A 20,525-nucleotide genomic window follows, 5' to 3' on the forward strand; every position below is an offset into this window, starting at 1 on the left:
TTACCCTACAGGAATGTGATCGTTCCGACAGCTCTGCTTTATCTTCAAATGGCGAGATCTTTTTCCCCATGGAGTTAATAACCCTGTTAAAAAGCAAGAGGTGAAGGGATTGAGGCCCAAAGCTCATCTGCCTTAAAAGTGGTGAGCCCCTGATTTAAGTAGTTGTGTGCCTCCATATTGCTTGGATCATTTATAGCTTTCCACACAATACTGCCTAAGTTAGGTCTAAGGTCATTTTTAGCTTAAAACTAAAGTTCAAAAAGGCACCCAGAATACTCACATTCTGTCTCCGGAGACCGAACTCCAGGCAGATTTGCGCTGGGGAGGCACTTGGTGGAAGATTAAACACACAATGGTTTGTCCCTATTACAGCGTTATACATTATTTTGTCAGCTCCACCTCTTAACACTGCAATTCCATATATAAGAGATGGAACATGTTTTGCCATCATAACCGTCAGGAGAGGCTGAAAAGACTACCTCAAGGAGCAAAATATGGAGTTTAGAGTGTTATCTCTGCTTTGTACAGCACTGCATTGTTTTACAAAAGATTATTTGATTCAAAGATAACTCCCAAATATTTGTATTCTGGATAATAAATCGGTGATCGACCTTTTCCCGTGGTTACTAACACTGTTTTTGTTCTAGATAAATTAACTCTTAGCTCATGTTTTACAGCATACTGAGCCGTAGCGGTGATTAAACGCTAAAGGCCAATCTCAGTATAGCTAATCAATACTACATCATAAGCATACAACATATGAGATACACAAAATCCAGACACCTTAGGAGAATGCAAGTTTGTGCTGTTAAGCAATGTGGTCAGCTCCGCCAGGTACAAGTTGAAAAGATATGGGGCCAAAACACATCCTTGTTTAAGGCCATTATTTGCTGGTATTTTCTTTAACACCGTTGAGCCTTTTCCCAACCTTATCCTTGTCCAAGTATCAGTATGCAATAGTTGTATAGCCCTTAATAGGAAACCGGGAATTTCCCAGCTTTGCAGTTTAGACCATAAGATGTTAAGCTGCATTGCATCAAAAGCAGAACTAAAGTCAACGAAGAATAGATGTAAATTGGATGAACGACACCTGGCTTGTTCTATTACCCGGGCGAGCATGAAGATGTTTGTAGTAGTGCCCGTTTTCTTTATGAACCAAATTTAATTATCTTGCTCTAAAGAGCAACCTTTGGCCCAGATTATCAAATCAGCAAGCAAACATTTTGCAAAATATTTTGCTTAAGTTGCTTTATAAATTGGAGCCAAAATTGAACCATGCCAGCAATGAGAAATTACTGGATTTAATAGGACATGATTGTATAAGCTGGCCAGTTGTTTAGCCCAGTACTGGGAGTTCTGTTTGTAAACGGGTTGCGGTATTCCATTAGGTACTGGGGCCTCATCCTGGTGGCTAGTTGTAATAATTTTCTCCATGTCCTTTTTCTTCTTGTGGCACTATCAGGCCCCTGTATATTTCCTGGAAATATGAGGACCAGGTGACTTCCGAGATATTCAAAATAATGGAGGGCATCCACACACCTGTGGAATGATTCACCAATTGCCATAATCCTCTGGCATCATTTTTCCTAGAAACTGAGCAGTTACACCAATAGAAGTCCTACTTAGCGTTCACTGACTCCCATGTGGCTTTTTTATAGAGTGATCTCAGCCTCATGAGAGTTCACAGATCGTGGGGGCTCATTAGAGCCATTCCTCAGTAACCGAAGAGCTCGATTCAATTTCTTCTTTGCAATTATTAATAGGGCAGAGGCTCTTTCGAGTCAGGCTACTGCTGAACCCGAGGCACTAGAGACTCCTCAGGACAATTCTTGATCCTCCAAAGGTCTCTTTGAGAATGCTACCCACTGCTCCATATATACCTTCCTTTTTCTTCCAATAGTTCAATGGTGCCTATTGACCAAAAAAGCCTTCTGTAATTGATTGTGCAGATTGAACCTTTCTCAAGTTGCACTTGACCTTGAATTAGGCCATCTGCATGTAACAGTATCCCCTGCGGTTGATGATCACTTTCCAGTCGGGATATCTGTACGTAATATATAAAAATTTGAAACAGGGATAAGGACACAAAGGTGAGTCAGATTGCTGAGTGGTAGGTAGGCTGTGCTGGAATATCTGGGCCGATGCGACAGTCAGTAACCCTTAAGCCTATTAAAAATTGCCCCATGTGATCCTTTCACTGTGTGGTTTGCTGAAATGAAGGGATGTGCCAAGTCTGATCAAATAAATTCAGAATTTGATCCTTTGTTGTGTTCTGCAATAGGTTCATGTTGAAATCTCCTGTCATCATTATAAGCAGAGCAGGATTTGAAGCCGTCTGAGAAGAGATAAAGGCCAGGAAAACATTAATTCTTTCTTGCTTTTTTGCAGGATGGATGTAAACACTTATGACCCTTATGAATCCTGAATGTTTTACCACTTTTAAGTTAAGGTGGGCTATGTTGATGATCTCTATTTTTGCTTTAAGTCTGGCCGCAACATATATTACTAAGCCTCCACAGGTCAGCCAAATGTGTGAGTTGTGACTGCTGGCTTGCTATAACCCAAATACAAAGGATAATTTAATATTTCTGTGGCCCAGGTTACTTAAAAAATCGACTGGATTAAATGAATTTATTTAGGCGATAAAGTGCTTTTCATTGAGATTACTAAAAAGACCCTCTATGTTCTACAGACATATGGAGAGACTTTTCTTAAAAAGGCCATCGGCAAGACTTTCACCACTTCCTGCACCTGTGTGGATCCGACTGCAGGGCACCTGGAAGCCAAGCCCAGTCCATAACAGAGTATTCTTCAGTGGAAATGATGGGTTTTAATTAAATCTAATATGAATAAGGATATCGAATTTAACAAACGAATCACAAGTGGTTAAATTAGGAGCTTGTTTCATGTAATAAAGCAACATATTTACTTACACATCGCTCAGCAATACAGAAAGAACATTTCAACAGTTAAAAAGGTCCACATCTTAAATGTCGAAATTTAGAAATGACTAGGTCCTTCTTGTGCTAGCCTTTGTAAATACCCAATCTGTCCAGTAACAGTGCATCGCCTCATTTAATTCAAGTTTTGGCAAACAATAAGCCACTAACGTGACCGTAAACTCCATAGTAGTGTTGTTAGAAAAATATATATAAATACACCTAAGTATATACCACACCTTTATCAAACTGGACTTTAAGTTTGAGAGCCGTACTAAATAAAGTTAATGAAATGTGTCACTTACTCATTTAAATCCAACGCTTCGTGTGCTGCAGAAATTCTGGCTTGAGGGTTTCTTTCTCTCCAGGCTTTCTGCATTACTGATCAACAAACAGAACAAGGTATCTCAATTTATCAAGATTACCAATGTACAAAAAATAATCAATTTGAACTAACGTTAATACTAAACGAGCCGCAAACTGAACATCATTTAACTTAGTCCTGGGTGAGTTAACAGTCTAAGTAATGAGCACAATTTCGGAAAGCAATATCTGTGTGACGCTTTGTTAGAAGAGGTGTATATAGAATTCGTAACATACCACTGGAAGGCTACACATCAGAAACAAAGTGTATGTAGTGTATAAAGAAAACTGTATTTACCAGGCAGCATTTCTACAAATCCTTGTGAGCAGTCTCTCAACAGCACCAGGATCATGCATCTGGCACATTGCAAAGAACTGGAGCGGTTGCAACACAGATCCTATGTAAATTCAGAATAGCGATGCAACCTGGACGTTTCATCTAGCTCCGGAGGATGCCTAACATTGATGGAACCTGCTGGCAGGCGTTGGGATGATGCACATGAAGAGGCATCTGTGTGAAGCTCACAAGTGGAAGTGGTTGGAGGCTAATCAGCGCTTCCTCCTTCTTAGGGTGCTGACATTTGTTCCATTGATTTGATAACATCAAAACATAATCGTTCTTGCAATAACTAAGTCTGTGATGTTGGGAGTAGAAAGGGCCAAGATTATAATTAATATAGAGTGCGTTGACACTGCTAAGAGTTTGATCAGTTTACCATTCGAGCTGATATTCAGCGTGGATTCCCATAATTATTCAAGCAAACCTGTTTTTAGAAATTAAATGTTAGAAAGTGCCTGTGCTTCAAACCTGAAGTTTACTGCAATCACATTTATATTACGATTATATTCAAACAGTGCTTAATACCCCAGAGGACAAGCAGGCGCACGGTCCGTGCAGGAGCATGATAGAAATGATTTTGGATAATGAGTGACAGTGGAATAAGGAGAAACTGGTCTTGACTTTGGCTGTCTGCCTCAGTCAGATAGAACAAGCATTGGCAAAGACAATAGGTCTTGCCTATGAGATGTACTGGCTTTGGCAATGTTTTGTAGCCATACTGTACAGCAGCATGGATGCTTTGCCAGTGTGGCTAAAACAAACTTTAAAAAGATATGATGCTGCCAGGTATAATGCGTTTTGTTTTTTAAAAAGTGTATTAACCCTGGATGCATTACATAGCCCTTTTTTTAAATTGTTATTTTTAGCCATGCTGCACAGCAGTCACACTGCTATACGGCATGGCCACAAATCATTGCCAACGTCGGCAATGACCATGCTATACAGCATGAGAAAAAGGCAATGGCAAATCCAATAGTCTCAAAGGTGAGACCTATTGGCTTTGTCAATGGTTGTTAGATCTTGGCAATTAAAAAGCCATGAGATTCTGAGAAAGTCAGTTAATATCTCGACGCAATATATGGCATTTGGCAAAAAATATGACATTTGGGGAATAAAAACAATTGTACCCATAACCATGTCTTTGTGAAAATACATTTGGATCAGATAACGTGTTGTCACAATAAACATCCATCTCGAAGGAGAAATGGGCATCTTTGATGTACGTGTGGCATAGTAAAACATAGCTACAAATCGCAAGAGATTCAACAAGAACCACAGGGGAGAAAAAAATTAAAGTAGTGCCTTAATCACAATACGATGGGCGGAAGGACAAGAACGAAGCTGAAACAACCAATACTTGCTTCATGCTCGAGCTGGAAGAAGAGGAAGTGAAGCCAGCATGTGCTGGCCAATTAGAACGAAGTAAATAAGAGGTACAATGACGCTAACAAATGTTAAGCAATGAGCAGGCTGCAAGCCCCTTGTTGTATACAATATCTCTCACAAGCGAGAGCGCGTGCATTGTCCAAACCAGACTGACAATGGCGCAGGCACTTCCCTGCATACTGACGTGTAAAACATAGTTGGATGATTCAAAATAAGTTATATAAAAATACTGTCAAATGTGTAAACGGCTATTTGTATGTTGAACACAGCACTGTGGAATAGAATCGTTGGTAACGCAACACAATGAACACAATGCTTCTTCCCTTTATCAATCGCAAATATTTGATCTTTTTGATCCACCCTGCCTCAGTTCCAGTGCTGTCACTGCTATATCAGGTCATGATATGACTTGTGAAAACAAAGAGATCACTAATGTAACCAAGCCATATTAAAATCTGGCAACCACACCTGTCATAAATTGAGAAATGTAAGCTCCCTCTAAAAGTAAACAAATTTATAATGATACTACTTTACAGTATTACATATGTTCCAGGTTTTATACATTTCCTAATACTCAAGTGCCTATTTAAAAAAAATTGTTTTATATATGATGGACATTATCAAAAGGGATGTTGACAGCACGTTATGGTGTGATACAAGTCAACATTAGCACACATTCACATTTCTGAAAGAAGACCGGTCGAGAGACTGTGACAGGCATTTCAGATTGTGTATACATTATTTTTTAATGAATCAACATCACTTGCAGCCAAAGAAAGAGAAGGGGCTAATCCAGTGCCATATTATGACGAAGAGGTACGAGTTCTACAAAGCAGCTGAGGAAATGAAAAAGAGATTCATGTCATAAGTACTATAAAGAGTAGACAGTAGAGAAAGAGAAAAGCTATCAATTTAGGGTCTACACTGCTGGAGGGGAGGAAATGAAAGGAAGTCACAGGGCGCCCGGACTGTAGTACATATTGGGTCAGAAGCAAAGATTCAAATATCTACTTGGGTAAACTGATTGAGGCAAAAGAAAGCCATATGTCCTGATGCCGAAAGAGCAAGCAGAGAGGCTAATGATGCGTTAACCTACGTTAGGGTTCTGTGACTTTTCAGACAGGTTTTGAAGGTGGTAAAGAAGAGCAGATCCTTATTTACTCTACATCTACAGACCAATGCCTGAGAAAGAGCAGGATATAGTAGAAGTCTTACATCCTTTTGTTTCAAAGTGAGGAAAACATTGGTGCCATCAAGATGACTCCAATTTGTGGATGTAAATTTCTTTTTTGACGCATGCTAACTTGATTACAACGAGCTTGGAGGTACCAAACTAAATTTTAAGGATGATACGCTTGAACCCAAACAAGATCAGCAAAAGATTAAATCATTGCACTAGTTATAAGTGGCTGACTGAGCCCCTGTGAACCTATATGAGGAAACCAGTAGGCCACAGGAGCCACACAATTGCACTCATCGTTAATTTCTACCACAAAGACTTCAATCTGCCAGAGTTGAGTTGCATAAGGGACAGGAAGATTGTCTGTCCTCCTACAAGTTGGGACCAGACTTAAGGAACTGAGCAAAAGGCTTCCATTGTTGTGAAGTGAAGGAGAGAAGGAAACTGGAGAACTGTCAAGGTGATCTTTAGTTCCGGGGGTTCCTAGAAATATCCTTACAGTTCAAAGCACTAAAATATTTGAAGAAATCCAGACATAAGAACTGTAGCAGGTTGCAAATGCTGCTCAGTATCTAACACTGTGGGTCACAATCACAACAACTATTTAGCTGCAGGTAAATCAAAAACTGGTACGCCATATGCAATCAAATCAATACATTCCAGTATCTAAAGTAAAGCACACATCATACATGGAGTCAAAAACTCAGATGCCACCATTTCAAGCATTTGAATTGTTTTCAATTGTACTCAACATTAATAAATATAAGTCCTGCAATATTTATCAGTCTGCCCACTCCATCTTATAACAACAACACAAGCCAAAATGCAGCACCCAGGACTTCTGAGCTCAAATGCATAATCCTGACAATATGCAGCATGTGTGTGCGAAGGGCGGTGCATCCAAGTCGGAGGGTGCAAAGTTTGTAAGAACAGTGCAGGTGGTTGTGCTGCTGCCCTCCTCCCCCTCAATCACTTCGCCTGCTCACTGAAGCTCCGTATATGGAAGGGCCTCTCATCACAAGGTCTAATTCCTTGCAGGATCTTCATCGTGTAAAGGCGACTAGTCTTGAAGATTATGATTAACTCCTATTGCGTGTACATTTATGTGCTGTATCCAGGCTTGCTTGTAGCAATGAAATGGCAGGTTATCTTGCTATCTGGTTGTCACTCAACAGGATTATGGCCTTTGCTTGAGCAGGAAGCAGCTTGTAGTAATGCCAGAAGGCACATGCATTTCACAGTAAAAAGTTCAGTTCTGAGGAATACATTTGTGAGTCAGTTGAGAAGTAAAGTGCCCAAATGCAATTAAGAAAGACATGGTTATGCAGTCAAAGCTAGCCATGACCAGGTCTGGAGTTACTGATTTGACAGCACCTGAGGACCTTCAAGGAAATCTAGCCTTTTCAACTTCAATTTGGGACTGGTTTTAAGAGGCTAGATCTGCTTGTGAGAAGGATGCATTATCAGACAGAGATTCTCCAGTTAATAACTTATTAAAGCAGTAACATGGCCTTCCTAATGCTCCTGAAGTGGTTATTTGCTACTGTTACTTACTAACTGCAACAGCATGAAGAGTATTTTTCCTTCTTCTCTCCCTGTGCCGTCAGTGGATGGGAGAGCAAAACAGACAGTTGAAAACCCTCCACAACAGAAGAAAGAAACAGGCTCATTAACTATATTCACCTCCCTCCCCATCTCTTTAGTGAGAAGCAAGACTACAGTAAGCCCCTCGCTGGGCCCTCCATTATGGCCTGACAACTTTATCACTGGGTGTTATAATCCCACAGAGACTGCCACCACTGGAAGATTAACTTCCCAATAGGCCTCATTTCCTCTCCTCAGTGAGGCAGGTAAACCTGTGTTATCTAGTATTTGGTACACGGTGCTCCTCAGGCGTCTGCAGCTACGGATGAAAAATGTATTCCCTCACTCTATTCTATGTAATCCTGCATGCTCCCGGCTCCTCTCCCAGCAGCAGCTGACCAAAGGGAGAGATTCCATGTAGCTTACTGAAAAACATGCTGGCAGTAGCGGGTATTTATGACTACACCGTGAGCAGGATCTACTACTAACAAAGGCAGAGAGGATTCCATTTTGGCAGTGGTGTGCACCTCAGGATAAGAAACAGAAAGGGGTACACAGAGGTAATACTTCCCCCTCCTTCTATTGCATTAAAGGGACTATCCTGTGAATGTCAAAATAGATCTCAAAACATCATCCGACACACTTACATTCTATAATGCCTATTATTGATTGTTACAGATGAAGGACTGGGAAGAGAGCACTATGTTTCTCTGTACCAGCAAGTCCGCCTAAGGCTAACACCCCTTTATTCTAAGGCTACCACTAATAAGCGAACTCAATTAGCCCCATTACTGTTGAAGTCCCACATTAGAAAATGGGCTTCCTATATGGCATAGCACAAGCGGAAATGTGGCAGTGTGATATGACTGGTTTGCTAAGAATGGAATGGCGAGTACTAAATTTAACTAACTCAACCATTTGCTGTTGCAAAAAAGGTTATGTTACTGCACAGCTGAAATCACATTGACTAACAGGTGCAACCTCAATTTTATCCCTTGGTCTGGTGGCCCTAAATCGAATTTAACTTTGGGCACACACAGAGAATATGGACAATCATGAAGACAAAATACATACTACAATAAAATGTTAGAATATAAGACATACACAGAGGAAAGGCGTTTTTAGATGTTGATAGTTATTGTAAATAAAACGTCATCTTTGACAATGAGAAAGTGTTGCAGATAGTTTTGGGGCCGAAGAGTAAACAATTCTGAGTCAATTTCCTTCACTGGACAAATCTGTTATATCAGTGCTTAATTTGAGCCGGTGGTTTCTGGTGCTTGGCACCCACACTTATCACAGTCTGCCGCATTGCAGTGTTTGTCTAATTTAGAGATAAGAACAACAGTCGTTTATTGATTTAATGTACATTAAAAATGACTAACACCATCCCTTGAAACCATTCTTTTAACTTTGGGGACCCCGGATACTCTGAAATGTCACACTTGCAGTGGAGTGATAGAAGTGGTGCTAGTACTGTCAATGGCAGTGCTGGCAGGGGCAATAGGAGGTGCAGTACTCTCCTGGCGAGGACCACGGCACATTTTTTTTTTTTTTATACAAATGAAGGACTGCTTTATATACATAGAAAATGAATCTTTTCACACTTTCCTAATTAAGAGCACTGAGGGACAGGCACATGGATCCAAGACTAAAGCTACTGTAACAGAAGTGGACTATCACATTTGGTTTAACCCTCCCTTTTTCATGATGATGATGGTCCATAATTCGAGGCAAAGAGCTCTATTGGGCAGTAATACAAGCAGCAGCTCTTACTTGCATCGGAAGGCCGCAAATGATCTGTATCACAGGTGAAGAACGTTTGATGATCCTGTGCAGAAAGATTCATATCATAGTACGTTAACGGTTCTCTTCCAGTTACCCACGTGTACCTAGAAGGCAGCAAGAGGAACTCATAACATACATTTGCTTACATGGACATTAACACATGCACACCGAGCACAACAGCTGAACCACTGATTTACCATACAGGAATCCATTTACTTTGATTTACATAAAAGCAAATTCAAGTTTAATTTCTCAAATTATGAATTGTACATGTATGCAAAAACTCTTAAAGTTATTTATTTTTCTGCACAATAAAAACAGCCATTAACAGAAATGTTTAGTGTACCCTACTATTTACAATGTGATGCACATGAAAAGTGGCAAAGCAAGCACAGGCCAATATACAACGTATGTCAAGTTCTTCAACTCCAAGCCAGTTACAATTTTGGAGGGATTTCCAGATGGCAACCCCCAGATGTTCTTATCCTGTTTTACAAGATTAGTTCAAAGGACAATCTTGGCAGACTTGTTAATTTAAGAAAGTGAACGAGGGACACAATTGCCTTCATTCTCGGTTGAAGATGTATAGACCCCCTTCTCTTATGCCTTAATCACTTACATCCACAATTTCTGTGCATTGGTAGGAGATTGCTAACCCCAAGCTCCTAGACTTCGCAAAGGTGTTCTCCCTTTGTGCTACAAATTATGAATCTGACACTACTGCAGAATACTTTGGCAAGTTGGGGGGATGAGTCAAGCATTTATAAGTATTGGACGTACTACGACAGAAATATTCTTTTATGTTCTTTTACATGTTTTTGTGAATCAGTCCAGAAATCTCCAACTCTGTTAGTAAAACTGCAAAAAAGGCTCAGTCCTTTCTAATTGTAGTAATTATATATGATTCCTCCCTAAGTATTCCCATTTAACTTCCATTTTAGATGTTTTGGGGGCAAGTCACAAAGGCATGTAAGAGTATATACACGAGTACCACAACAGTACTACTTTACATACCCTAAAATGACTTCGGAAATAGGCCCGTGGGAGGATATGAAATTGTCCCATGGGAAGCAAACGTTGGGAACTCAGTGCAATTCAGTACCGAAATAACAATATTATTCCCAATCAAATATACTAAACTCAGCTTTTTCTCCAGTTCAATGGGAGACTAGAAATATGCTTAAAAGACCTTCGCCATTATTCATAGAGGGTTTCTCACTCATTTCCCTCATCCCCACACACAAACTGCATGGTCCTGGATTCAGAGGCACCACGATGACTGCAGAAGCGGGTTAACCAGTGCTTAATATATGTTGAACATAACTGTTTCTTTTTACCATAACACCCTACATGGCACTCTAATATACTGCCAGGAGATTGACTCCATGATTATTAATGGTTACCATATCCTTTCAGCCTCAATAGGTGGCTTCCTGGGTCCTTTTCAAGTGGACTCCTGTTGGGTGGGCATGCATTTGCCATACTTCATCACTTCTAGGACAAAGAAGTGACACAGTAAGATTTTGCGTTAGTAGCACAGCACGGTCACTAGTGGCCACAGATGCTCCTAAACGTATGAGTGGTTCACCTGTGACTTCACAAATGTTTTCCATTCAAAACTAAATTAAAAACCTTCCCTACACTGAATTCCAGAGTCAAGAACTCCTCATTAAAGATGAGAAGTGAGGAAAATCTATGACTGAAATGTCTTCATCCTACACACACTATTAAACTGTTAATTGGCAATGCAATTTGTGTCCAAGGCCAGAAAGGACAACTCTCTTTATACAGTACAAATCTTATATTTACTGGTCATGAAGTGACTAACCAAACCGGCATTAAGCCACATGAATATTCTTGAAGTGTGGTAAATGGCTTGAAGAAACCAAAATAACCTTCTGTTGTGTCAAGAGTATTAATAAAAAATTAAGGTTCAAAGACACTTCAAGCAGCCAGAAACTTAACATGACTTAATAACATCAGTGTCCTTTTAGAATAGAAATAACGCCAAGGAATCTAGTCTCACTATTATAATGTTCCAACTGTAACCAGCAAATCAGAACCTGCCCTGCATATGTTCCAGTTTAACCAGTCAGCCTAATTCGTTTTTCTCTGTTTGTCTAGGGAAGGCCTGCTAAATCATTCTCACTTGGGGATGGGCGAGCAGGTAAGTGTTCAGGTTTTAATGAGTTTCCACATGGCCACGTTGACCTTTCAGTCATCAGGAACAATTACAATTTAGACAGCATACTATATGTTCAGGTTTCGTGGACACATGCTCCTGGCTGCAAAACCTCAAACAGTTCTTTCATTTTTATTTTTTTCAGTGAGTAAAAAACTCCATAATTAAGTCTTATTCTTACAGAAAATTCTATATAAACGTCTTGGTCATCGTAATCATGCCGGAGATTATGCTTCACTTTCCTTCTGCACCATTATTGAGAGATAAGACATTCTTCCCTAACTTCTTCATCCTCTTCTGATCTTTAAAAAGCAGTTCCTTGGGCTAACAAGGACCTTTAAAGTAGCTATATTGGTTGCAGAAACACATCAGGAGGGATGGCGAATGAATCCACAATCCAAATAGCAAACAAAGAGGCCATAAGCACTTTGTTTTGGAATCATATTGCTTGCTAATGGCCTGAAAACTCACTGGGTTGTAATGGTAACTGAACAGAATAGCAGGATATTGACATTGCAGTGATCCTTAACTATTATGTAATGCAGATAGACCCAGGCTCTTGTGTTTGAAAGAAAGAAGATACTAACTTCGGGGTGGGTGGGCAGCTAAATGCTGTTCCTTTGTATATGCTATTTTATGTGAATGCCACCACAGGACAGCACATTTCTTTTGTAAGCAGGAAAATATTTGCATAAAGGTGTGTCTCCTATAAAATGAATGATTCAGATTTTGATGGTTGAGTCAGCGCTGCACTTTAAGAATAAAGTTAGAGATCATGGTTTTGAAAATCCTAACTAAATTAAATAAGTAAAAATGTAATGAGGAAAACCAAAACCCATGTTTTGAGTATTAAATTATTAATGTATTAGATATAAAGTCTAACTTTGGTCTTAAACATTAAGTTGGAAACCAGGGACATATAATAGTATCACGTGACAAGCCTGCATACCCAAGAAAAAAGATTTACATCTGGTTGTAAATTATTTGAGATACAAAGTGTCAATAACCAGCAGGAATATGTTAGTGCAATTTTAAAAGCGAACACTTTCTTCAATTAGGTCATACAGGGTGTATTATAACTTTTAATTCAAATGTCAACCCAAGATAATATGCACTGCTCTTGGTCACTTTGTTATAAGTGCTATCCAATTAAACATTTAAAACGGGGGGGTGGTCTTATTTTAAAAATAATGAATTATAAACAGATGCAACGATGTCATCTGTGGAAGATTAGTCTGGGTGCTTTTGTAATCTTGTAAATCGTGGTGTTCTATAGTGTCTTACTGACTGACTGACACACATGAATAATTTAAGCGAGTGCTGCATTAAGGAAGAATACAACACCTCATTATTTGGATTAAATAGGTTTAGTTAAATTCATGCTGTTCTGAACCTTATTAACAATATACACTCCGGTTCTTAAGACAGAGTTTGCATTTTGAATGAAAGATGTTTGTGTCGAGGACAAAGACCATTGCAAATGTGTAACGGCAGCAACCCTTTGAGAATAAAGTTCCAATTCACCGATTTTAAGATTTGTTGTGATGCTTTAGAAAGAGAGCCATGACCACGGGTGGAAGGATCTGTTAGATTTCAGTGGATGTTAGTTTTATAGAGGCCGCATGTAGAGTTCAGTGACATTTCACACACACTGAGGGTGGAGGCTCACAGACACATGCCATGTAAACACATCCTCTTGTTGGGAGAATGTGTGTGGTAATTCATTGTCCACTACTGCAATGCAGGCACTGTGGAACGTAACAGCGGGTCTATCCTTAGAGGTCAATCAAGAGAGACATTCCTCTCCATGAAGCCCCCTTCATTTGAGCTCAGAGTTAGGATGAACATTGCATTTGTCCCTAACTTCATGCAGACAGCATTGGATGTGTATTATCATGCTCATTCCAAGCAGTGGTGTAACACAAAATGATGCCCCCACCCCGCCACTTTGCAGAATGTGAAGAGTGGTCCCTAAGTCTCAACGGGGCACCTATGAAGAGCTGGGGAGGCAGTCCTTGGCAAGAGCAGTGTATGTTTTCATGCATGTTAGAGTGCATTTTCTCTCGTTACCACCACTTTTCAGGGTAAATCATTATTTTATTTTTTTGCAGTTTTATATAGCAAAAATCGACCCTGGGTATTGGAGCATTTTACCTCAGCACCAGCTGCATTTCACAAGGACACACTAAATTTTTTGTATAGGTACAGGGAAATTAAGGGCCTGATTTAGATTTTGGTGGACGGGTTACTCTGTCACAAATGTGACTGTTATGCTGTCCACATATTACAATTTCCATAGGATATAATGGAATCGTAGTACAGCATACAGAATAAGTCACGTTTGTGGCAGAGTAACCCCAACAACAAAATCTGAATCAGGTCCCTAAGTTATTTGCCCAGAATCACAGGATGTTGAGCCGACGCCAAGCCCTGAACCTGGTTCCCCAGTTCCAAAGTGGGCAGCTCTGGCCGTAGTGCCACATCTTCTTAAATGACTGCACCTCCAACTGTGATGGATAATTTCTGATAGTACCTCAAGCTTCCATCTTTCAGGAATAAGTGCATTTCTGTCATCAGCCAGAGGCTCGTCTTATCCATCTATATTTCTGTAGCATCACCTTGCATCAAGGTGTACATGTTCCTATCAGCAAGAGGCTCATAGTGACAACATTGAATGAACTGCTCGTCACTCATGTGCTCCACTCGAAAGAGCTTAAGCAACTTCTAGTCATGCTGTGTTCATTACCTCCATTACCAATAAAAAATTAGTTGTCAGAGAGTCGACTGATCAATGAGACGCTCATCATTCCGGAACTAAAGCCTCCATGACTGTCTTTGGTTGCTTTTCTCTGTGGACACCATTGCCCCACCGTCTGTAGCTGTCTTGGGATATCTCTCTCTGCATGTCAGAGACTGTTACTCAAAGCCCATCTATCGTTCACGTGTGGGTGCATCAGTGATTGTCTGCATTGGTGTGTTTTTTTACTCTCTGGGTTTGGAGTTATTCACTTTGCCTGTCTAAGAATCTGTTTTGCCTGCTGGAGAGGGTCTGGCTATTTTGTACCCGAGTGTATGCATTTGTGTAATGTACAGGAACGAAGTCTCTTTCTCTGTACATCCCTGGTGTAATTCCATAGGCCTGACTCAGGCAGAGCTACTTCTATGCATGGACCACACAAGTAGCCATGAGCCCTCTTCTGTTCAGACGTCCCGTTCATGACTAACTACATTGCTGCACAAAAGGGTTGGAGGGACAGAAAACATGTATTTCACATAGAGTGCCAAAATGCCTTCAAGTGGCCCTGGTCCATGGTTGTTTCTCACTCCCTCTCTGGCGGTTTCTGGGTGATCCTCTCTCTGTCTTTCTCGATGTTTCAGCACTAGTGTGGTACGTATACTGTCCATGAAATCTCGAAGCTCAACAGATTTGCATTTTAGTCATCACATGAATAGGAATAATTCATTTCCATGAAGTAGCCAAAAGAATAAATAGAATATTTAATGTCTTCGTATATGGCATCTACCTATTTGATTAATTCTGCAAGACTCACCTGTTATATTCTGCTCCTCTGAAGAGATTCAATGGATTCCGCCAGACTTTGCATTCTGCCATATTAAGAAAGAGTTGCAGAGATTAAAACGATGGGAAGCAAACCACATGTCTGTAGAGTTTAATATTCAAGTTAACAAAAATGCACAGCTGTAAGTCATAGTTTAGGTAATTATGTACTGTTTACAATTTAATTTAACTTTGTTTAATGTATGTCTGTTTGTTCATCCTTGCAACCTTAATTTTTTGGTTGTTCAATGAATAAACAGCAGTGCTCAATATCCGAAATCAAATGCTCCAATCATTCAGCTACTTTAATGCTCCTAGATGTACTTGCGGCATTTGATACCATAGGTCGCTGTGTGAAAGGCTGGAATCAGTGCAGGGGTGAATGACAGAGCCTTGAGTGGCTCAAACCCTTTCTATTGAACTGTGTCCAATGTGTTCAGGTGAGGCAATTTAGATCTGCCTTGCAAGCCCTAAACCAGGCTATGGTCTCTGGAACCCAATGAACCCAGATACACGTTAATAGATCTCAGTGCCAAACCTCTCAGTAAGTCTGCAGCAATGTCTTCCTTGGTATTGATTAAGCAAAGAGGAATAATACAAAACTACTCTATCAAGCCAGAATACTGGTTGGTTCAGATTAAACCATGACATTTTTAACTACAGTTAGGAGACACCATTCCACCATAATAATTAGGACTCTAGGAATGTTACTCGATCCTTGTCTCGTGAAAACCAAACTAGGGGTGTGACTAGGGCCACCTTCTACCATTACCTATTTAATCTATCAAAAGTGACCTCTATGCTAAGGGCCTCCAATTTCATTGTTAATCCATATGATGGTCTTTTCCAGGCGACTATATTGATTATCTATTTATTTAAATAAATATTACCAAATAAAACTTGAACAAACAACAAACTATTAAAAACCATGCCATTAGATAGTGTGTCATATCAGAAACTCTGACCACCTATCATATCATTTAAGAATTTTTTGCTGGCTGCCAATTTGAAAGAGGAGTACTTTTAGAATCCTCATTATTATCTGGAAATCCTTGCAGGGGCGTGGCCCCATATAACTGACAGACTGTTTCCAGTACACAAAACAGTCCAGAGTACGTCATTTGATGGTAGATTAGCACCCACTAAAAGGAAGTGCAATATAGCTGATGGTAGACTAATGACTGTAGCAGTTGTTCCGCTTTGGAACATGCTGCCTCTGAACCTCGCTTTAATCTTACACCCTTTTGCTTTTAAGCATATGCTTTAATGAATACTTCTGGAGAAAAAAATGGTTGATTCAATTTTTATGTATATGCTATTTTTATTGTGCAGGTTATGTTGTTATTTCTTTGTTTTGACTCTGTCTTATACTATGTTCCAGCTTAGAACATTGTTATGTGCTTTGAAGATTGCTTTACTGTCACACACACACTATAAAAATAAATTAACTAAAAGAAACAAACATAACTTAAACTTCTAATTATTATGCCAGTGAAGAAACTATTGACATTAATTAATAGCAGGCAAAATCATTACAAACATGCTATGTATTTCTACTCTTTGCAATATTTTACATTTCCTCTTTATGTTCAGATAGGCAATAAATGAGCAATTAAAAATATGAAACTTGGTAAACACATTTTCACTCTGAAAAACATGATTTTGTGTGGTGTTTTAGTATTTATTTCTAGAGTGCACATTTATTTGTAAAGTAGCAGGTTAATATAAGGCCAAGCCAAAATTGTTTCACCCAACGGGAAGCTTTAACATCAATGAAAAACAAACTTTTTTTAAATATCAGTTAAGATGTACAATTTGAACTTTAAAACACCCTTATATAATACCAACATCCTAACAGCAATTTTAGATGAGTTATTATTCAAACAAAATAGACAGTCTATGCACCCACATCCCTTCATGTAACAATTTAAGAACCATTTTTCCTTAATACTTCAATGATCATGGTACTCAAATTGCTTGTTCTAAATGTAAAGTTTGAACCCACTTCTACTATGAATTACACTGCGGAACATATTTTACAAGACTGCAATGATTAATAATGTAGAATGCATTGTGAGTATGTAGGAAATGCATAGAGCACTGAAATTCCACTCTTGTTATTTACTGGTTCAATTCTAGCAATGGAGGAAGATCCACACAGTGGGATACAATACCCTATAATTCAGAGACCCGATAAGGGGGAGATGAGGGGACCGCAGTCCCAGAAGATGGCAGGCATGGAGAAGGGGGCACTCAGCCACTCCCCAGTCCATAAGGCAAAATAGGGGTGAGATTCGCCCCTCCCCTAGGATTGGAGTCTCTCGGATATTCTTTCATCCTGCTGGTGGTCCAATGGGGGAAAGCGATGATGCTGATGGAAAATCTGATAGAACAAGGGGCGTGAACTGCTATGATCCAACGTGATGCAGCAGGGAGGATTAGAGAAGAAAATCCTCTCCATGTTCCAGCTATTCTTAAAAGAAGTTCAAGAGATCAAAATAGCACAAACTGCAATGGTCAGTAAACTGGAAGAGAAGACTGAAATAATAGAAACAAAAATTGCGGGTTTGAATGCTTGTCAGTCTGAGATGGAGCAGAGTGTGTCAAATTTGGAGGATGCACTCACTAACCACAAGCAGATAGCTGAGTCATTCCAGAATGAGATGAGGAACATAAGCAGGAAGTTAGAGGATTTGGAAAATCGATCTTGCGGGGCAAACCTGCACCAGGTTGGAATTATGGAGATATGGAAAGGGGGTTTGGAAATAACAGAGGGGGACTCTAACTTGATGCCTTCTCATCTGTTGAAAGAACCTCTGTCAGATTTATCTACAGCTTACACTCAGGGTGCCTTAAGGAGTGGCGCCAAAAGATGGGAGAAAACCTTGAACAATATTAGTACATTTTTAATACTTCTGAATTCAGGAAGTCATTTTGAGAAAACCTATTCAATGCAAATCAAATCCATACATGAAGAAAAAAATGTTTCCTTCATGTCTCATTTGAAACCTCTTGCCGACGGTGGGAGTTTAAACAGTAATCAATGATTTTAAGGTTAAAAGGGTGCAGGCTCAAGTGATTCAACGGGCAAATTTTAAACGTTTTAAGGGCTGCAAGAGGGAATAATGTGTCTCAATCAGTTGGAAGGAGGTCCAGGCTAGCTACTAGGGGTTTTATTTTTTTTGGAAGGGCTAGGACGCTGAAGCCACCTCAGGCGCCTATCCAGCACAGCAACTATTTGGAAAGGGAATACTTATGGCATTCGGTGCTTGGTCATTTGGAGATTTTGGGTGGGTTGGGTAAGTAAAGGGTGTGAGGAAGGGGGTGGGTAGGAGAGATGGTTGGGGGGCAGGGAGGGAGAAGGGGAGGACAAAGAAGCAAACTGGGTTGAGTGTATTAAAAAATAATGAGAGAAATTATAACTCTCTGACTCTAAGGACGTTAAGCGTAGTAATCCCTGACAAATTTGGCTGGTCGTCAGAACATGGTGGAATATTACAGATTCTTAAGACTGTGGCCATGACAGCACTTAGCCTCAATGTCAACAAACGTAATAATAAAATGGGGAAGGAATTTGTGCCTGATGCATGCAATTTAATCCCAGTGTAATTCTCCTTCAGGAGACCCATTGGGTAAGTCCAAATGAGTCCACTAAGACAATATTTTGAGGTTGTTTCCTCTCTACAGCTACTCACTCCCAAAGGGGACTAGCAATTTTAGTAAAGAACAGGTCAGTCAACTGACCCTTGGAGTCACTCTCGTAGTCCTGGGATCAAGGAGAGGGTCCCTCTTCTCCTTCAAGCAGCAGGGCAGGTCTCAAGCAGCAGGGCAGTTCCTTGAAAAACATGGCAGAAGAAGCAGTAGAGCAGTCTTCTGGTAGCAGCAGGGCATCATAAGAATTACTTACTGTGGGAGGATTTTCCAACTGGTAATGTTTCTTTCAGTGCATATATAGTATCCCATTTAAATGGATTCAAGAAGACGTTCGGAGCAATACATTTGTGATAGAATTTATTCTCAGACTACTTTTCATTCCAATTTTAACTATTTACCGACGCTGGTAGGGTGTCACTGTTCTGAGAATTGGCGCTGGGCAATTACCTGATATATATATATGTGTCACTTTGGAGATGCTTATTTACGAGATCAGTTTTTAGAAGTTTCCCATTTAATGCTGACTTACAAGTAGTTGGTTACACAAAAAAAGAGGGCAGGTATATCTATTCACAACTGTAATGTGTTTAATTCTATGAAGGCAAAATACTTCAACTCTTTCTTTTGCAAGAACTTACTACATTCCACAGAACTCACTGACCAAACAACTGACAAGGCAAAAGTGATGCAGTCCTGTGTCTCTGCTTGCTCACTTACCACATTCCCCTTTACTGCTTCTACAATTGTCCCTCACGTTTTAGTATATGTGATAGATGGTGGGATGATGAAACAAGCATCACTTCAAGTGGATCCAGTACATAAGGTTGGTACCAATCTGACAAATGCTCAGCTCAAAGTAATATACAACTCGAGATGTGAATCAGTGGCGGAGCGCAGGGGCCTGTCAAGACCAACATGAGACACTCAAATGGAATCCCACACAAAAAAATCCACATGCTGTAGCAGAAAGATGTCAGCAGAGAGGCTAGCACGCAAGGAGGCCCATCGACTCCATTGCTGAAACAGCACAAGTGGTGCACAGTAACACTGTGATGGAAGATAATCGCTGATTCCATGATCGTGAATAGATCAAAGAGACTGACAAAATCAAGCTTCCAATTGTAATGGCACAGGCTACCTGAAGACACAGGACTGTGTGTAGCCATGCTGTAGAACGGGTTCCTGGGTCTACCACATGCTTTTATTATTAGGAAAGACTATCCAGTTCCACATCAATGCTAATGAATAGTAGATCCGATTGTAGGGAGGCACACAGAATTAAACTAGAAGGATTATCTGTATGTTTTGAGAAAGGTAACAGACCTTTCTTACATTGGGGAGTCAGATCTGAAGTCCACTGTAAGGCAGGGATTAGAGGGATATTATGCTGTGATACAAGGAATACATTCATGGCAGGAACATTCAGGGATACTGATTAGTTTAAGGTATTATCCCTTGATGGTAATAGTCTTAGGGATACTTGAAAACACAAGGAGCATGGTCCGTAATGATTTCAGGATCATTGAATGATGAGGATATAGACCCCTGAT

The 20,525-nt window shown here is 40.0% G+C and overlaps 1 protein-coding gene across 10 annotated transcripts in view; it reads right to left on the bottom strand.

Moving 5' to 3' along the window:
• ST7 (suppression of tumorigenicity 7) overlaps positions 1-20,525 on the bottom strand; it is a 557,088-nt gene that overhangs the window by 119,931 nt on the left and 416,632 nt on the right. For all 10 annotated transcript variants that reach the window (XM_069228913.1, XM_069228910.1, XM_069228912.1 and 7 more), the window contains exons 4-6: positions 15,314-15,368; positions 9,569-9,684; positions 3,245-3,320 (exon numbers count right to left, since the gene is read on the bottom strand). In XM_069228913.1, coding sequence (XP_069085014.1) covers positions 3,245-3,320; positions 9,569-9,684; positions 15,314-15,368 — 247 coding nt within the window. The remainder of the gene's footprint in view (positions 1-3,244; positions 3,321-9,568; positions 9,685-15,313; positions 15,369-20,525) is intronic.

Source organism: Pleurodeles waltl, chromosome 4_1 (assembly GCF_031143425.1).
Source record: "Pleurodeles waltl isolate 20211129_DDA chromosome 4_1, aPleWal1.hap1.20221129, whole genome shotgun sequence".
Lineage (NCBI taxonomy): Eukaryota > Metazoa > Chordata > Amphibia > Caudata > Salamandridae > Pleurodeles > Pleurodeles waltl.